General features: G+C 56.5%; 1 protein-coding gene across 1 annotated transcript; it reads left to right on the top strand.

The window, feature by feature from the left end:
• Window positions 1-761: 761 nt before the first annotated feature.
• Window positions 762-4,005, top strand: TUSC2 (tumor suppressor 2, mitochondrial calcium regulator). The gene is made up of 3 exons (XM_075574187.1): window positions 762-1,024; window positions 2,060-2,180; window positions 2,871-4,005. Exons 1-3 carry the CDS (start codon window positions 894-896, stop codon window positions 2,934-2,936), a joined length of 318 nt encoding a protein of 105 aa, XP_075430302.1. The 5' UTR covers window positions 762-893; the 3' UTR covers window positions 2,937-4,005.

Genomic DNA, 4,005 nt, shown 5'->3' with positions numbered 1-4,005 from the left:
CTACCCACGCCTCCGTGTAGCCACATCGCTCCTCACACCTCCCCTGCAGCGCATTGCTTCCCACACCTCCCTGCAGAGCATCGCTCCCAATGTCTCTCTGCAAAGCATTAATCCTCATGTCTCCCCTGCAGCACCTCACTCTTCACTCCTCTCCTGTAGAGCATCGCTCCTCACGCCTTTCCTGCTGCTTATCGCTCCTCACTCCTTCCCTGCAGCGCATCGCTTCTCACTCACTCTATGCAGAGCATCGCCCCTCACGTCTCCATGCAGAGCATTGCATCTCCCCTGCAATGCAGCACTCCTCACGCTTCCATGCAGATCATCACTCTTCACACCTCCTCTGCTGAGCATCGCTCTTCACCTACAGAGCATGGCTCCCCACGCAGTGCGTCGCTCCTCAAACCTCTCTGCAGAGCATCACTCCTCAAACCTCACCTGCAGAGCATGGCTCCCCACGCAGAGCTTCGCTCCTCAAATCTCACCTGCAGAGCATCGCTCCTCAAACCTCCTCTGCAGAGCATCGCTCACACGCAGAGCATCGCTCCTTGCACCTCGTCTGCAGAGCATGGCTACTCACACCTACCATGCAGCTCTCGTGGAATTCTCTGCCAGGCAGGTCACATGCTTCACACCTCTCACTTCTGGGCACGTGCACACACTGCGTTCCAGGCCTCGTTCTGCTACAGGAAGCCACGCCCCCGAGAAGAGCGTCGATTGGCTGTAGCGTGACGTGCCGCGTCTCCTCTGATCATGTGACACCGTCTGTGCGGCAACGGAAGTGACGCAACGCCGGAGCGTGTGACAGGAGTGCGACCCGGGGGAGACCGGAGTGCGGCCCGGGGGAGACCGGAGTGCGGCCCGGTTGTGAGGAGGCCGGGGAGGGGGGATCCGCTATGGGCGGCAGTGGCTCCAGGGCTCGGGGACTGTGGCCTTTCTCCTCCGCCGGAGCGGAGACCCCAGGGAGCTGCGAGCAGAGCCTGAGCCGGACCCGCAAAGCAACCCCCTTCATATTCACACGGCGGGGGTGAGAGCCCAGGGGGGGGGACAGAGTGAGAACACGGGGCAACCAGGGGGGGGACAGAGGGAGAACACGGGGCAACCAGGGGGAGAACACGGGGCAACCAGGGGGAGAACACGGGGCAACCAGGGGGGGGGGACAGAGGGAGAACACGGGGCAACCAGGGGGGGGGGGACAGAGGGAGAACACGGGGCAACCAGGGGGGGGGGACAGAGGGAGAACACGGGGCAACCAGGGGGGGACAGAGGGAGAACACGGGGCAACCAGGGGGGGACAGAGGGAGAACACGGGGCAACCATAGGGGACAGAGGGAGAACACGGGGCAACCAGGGGGGGGGGGACAGAGGGAGAACACGGGGCAACCAGGGGGGGGGGACAGAGGGAGAACACGGGGCAACCAGGGGGGGGGGACAGAGGGAGAACACGAGGCAACCAGGGGGGGGGGACAGAGGGAGAACACGGGGCAACCAGGGGGGGACAGAGGGAGAACATGGGGCAGCCAGGGGGGGGGGGACAGAAGAACACGAGGCAACCAGGGGGGGTAGAGGGAGAACCCGGGGCAACCGGGGAGGGGGCATCCAGGGGGGGACAGGCGGAGAACCCGGGGCAATCGGGGGGAGGGGGACCTGTGGACATATATACCAGTGTTTTAAATATACGTCTGTGTGTGTGTGTGTTCGTGTTCCTCATCTCAAGCACATCCCTTTCCAATGGCCCTGTGCCTCCCATATCCAATATCAAAGTCTGAGGAAACGGACCCCCTCCCCCCGCTCACCTTGGTAATGGCATAATTCTAGTTCATCATTAACAGTGAGTGCAACACTGGTTAAAGCTCTTCCTCCTCCCCCCCTGATGAGACATGGATTAATGGAACCAACATATTGTAGAGCAGTAAAATGTAGGAGCGCTCTAAACACGCAGCGTGTACACCTCTGCACTAGAGGATGGCCATGCTGCAGTGAGCCGGGCGTTGGAAGTGTGTGTGTGTGTGTGTGTGTGTTACATACACTATGGGAGTTTGAGAACCATCTCTCTTGGCAGCTCCATGTATTTTGATGAGGATGGGGACCTCGCTCACGAATTCTACGAGGAGACAATTGTGACAAAGAACGGTCGCAAACGAGCGAAACTAAGACGTATCCACAAGAACCTGAGACCCCAGGTAATGAGGGGGGGGGGGGGTGAAAGAATAGGGGGTAAAGAGGGAATATAGAGGAGGGGGGGTGTGTGAAGGGAGAGAGAGGTCAAGATTGTGGATGTACTTCTAGTTTGTCTACATGGACATGTGTGATTGGTTTTGTTTCCCATATATATTAGAAAGCAGTGGTGCTGTGTCTAATTTAAGGAGAATCTTGCTCCGTGAAAAGGTGAAACTCTAAAGCCACATTTTCACATATGCTGTTTATTTGTTTCATGGACAGAAATGCAAATCCTTTTAAACTTTAAAGTTCCCCAGCAGTGCAAGATCTTTGTAACACTTTCCTGTTTGTGATTATTTGTTGCCAATATTCCCAGCAGTTTGAGATGCAAACTGTAACAATAGATAATGTTGCCTTAGTAATATAAGGATACATTGACCCTGCAGTCACAATACAGCGTCCGATCTTGCAGTGAAGCACTCAGGAAATAGTGTTGTACTACATTGGTGTCTGCTATCTGGTGCCTCAGTCTGTGCTGTATACAGCGGGACAGTATATGCCGTGTTCTGTATGTACACACCGACAATATACAGCCACAGACGTGCGCCTATATCGCAGGATACATTGCACCTCCCCTGTGTGTGTCACTGGATCCCCTCGCTCACCTCCCCCTCGGTCCCCTCGCTCACCTCCCCCTCTTTACCTCCCCGCAGGGCACCATCAGGCTGGACCACCCGTGCATCCACGTGGACTTCCCCGTTGTAATATGCGAGGTCTGATGCCGCCTGCCTGCCACGCTGTGCCCTCTTTGGCCAACCTCTGTGCCTCTCGCCATGCTCCGGACACAGGGAGCGGGAGGAGGATGAGGGGGGCACGCAAGAACAGTACCCCAATACCGAGACTTCAACACTGTCTGCGCAGAGAGACACTGCCTGGGTGTGATTCGGAGACAGAACAGCCGCATGTCCGCGTGATGTGACGCACGGCAGCCGGTAACGAAGCCCCGGGAAGTGGCGGCGCGGGAAGGGTAATATCGCATTGCACGTGCTGTACTCCCCGAACGCTGGGCACTGCAAGGCAACGCAGACTCTCCTGGCAGGGGTTAAAGGAGAGATTCACCAAGACCTGGCTCCCCTGTGGCACTCAACAGGTTAAAGATATTCCGGGCCAGGAATGCATTGGCGCTGGGAACAAGTGCCAGGGGGAAGGGTTTGACCCGAAGAATACATGCGCCCAGCTGTAAGGGTTAAATCCCGCCCATACGTATCCCCTGTGTAATCGAGACAATTCTGACTTATATTGGTCATTACAAGCCCGCGTGTCTGCTCTGCCGCTGTGGGCGGAGCCGCACTCGCTGTAGCTGGCACTGAAAGGGTGCTTTTTCATGTGAAGGATAGGAGTCATTTTCATGTTAACTTATGTAGTCGGAGCGAGCTGCACTGTGAAGGCACGTACGATTCTGTAGGTGGCAGGGAGGGGGGGTTATGGCTGCCCAGCTGTGTGGGAGGGAGGGGCACGGCGGTACTCTCCTGTGGGGGGTGCCCCCCCCCCCCTCTCCATACATCGCTCAGCTGCCTGATTTTGAGTAGTTCTATGTATGTAAATAGATGTATGTAAACTTTCTCTGCGCTGGATTCCTCCCCCTTTCCCCCCCACGGAGGGGGCGTGTAAATTATTTATTACATGTATGTTTTAGTTTGTGTTGTGTATTTCTGCGCTGTGAACAGTCCCCCGTATGGTCCACTCTGCCCCCCACTGCTCCAGTGCAATGTAAATGAGATATACCCCATACATTGGTTTTCTGGGGGGGTAATGTCTCCTAAATAAAACTCCTGTTTGGAACAGCAA

The sequence above is a fragment of the Ascaphus truei genome, chromosome 17 (assembly GCF_040206685.1).
Source record: "Ascaphus truei isolate aAscTru1 chromosome 17, aAscTru1.hap1, whole genome shotgun sequence".
NCBI lineage: Eukaryota > Metazoa > Chordata > Amphibia > Anura > Ascaphidae > Ascaphus > Ascaphus truei.
Note: the sequence above shows the minus strand (reverse complement) of the source record. Positions and strands in the feature narration are given on the sequence as shown.

Coding starts and splice junctions, on each gene's coding strand:
- TUSC2 (XM_075574187.1), top strand. CDS start 894: ATGGGCGGCAGTGGCTCCAGGGCTCGGGGACTGTGGCCTTTCTCCTCC. Junction 1,025..2,059: donor TTCATATTCACACGGCGGGG/GTGAGAGCCCAG, acceptor CTCTCTTGGCAG/CTCCATGTATTTTGATGAGG. Junction 2,181..2,870: donor ACAAGAACCTGAGACCCCAG/GTAATGAGGGGG, acceptor ACCTCCCCGCAG/GGCACCATCAGGCTGGACCA.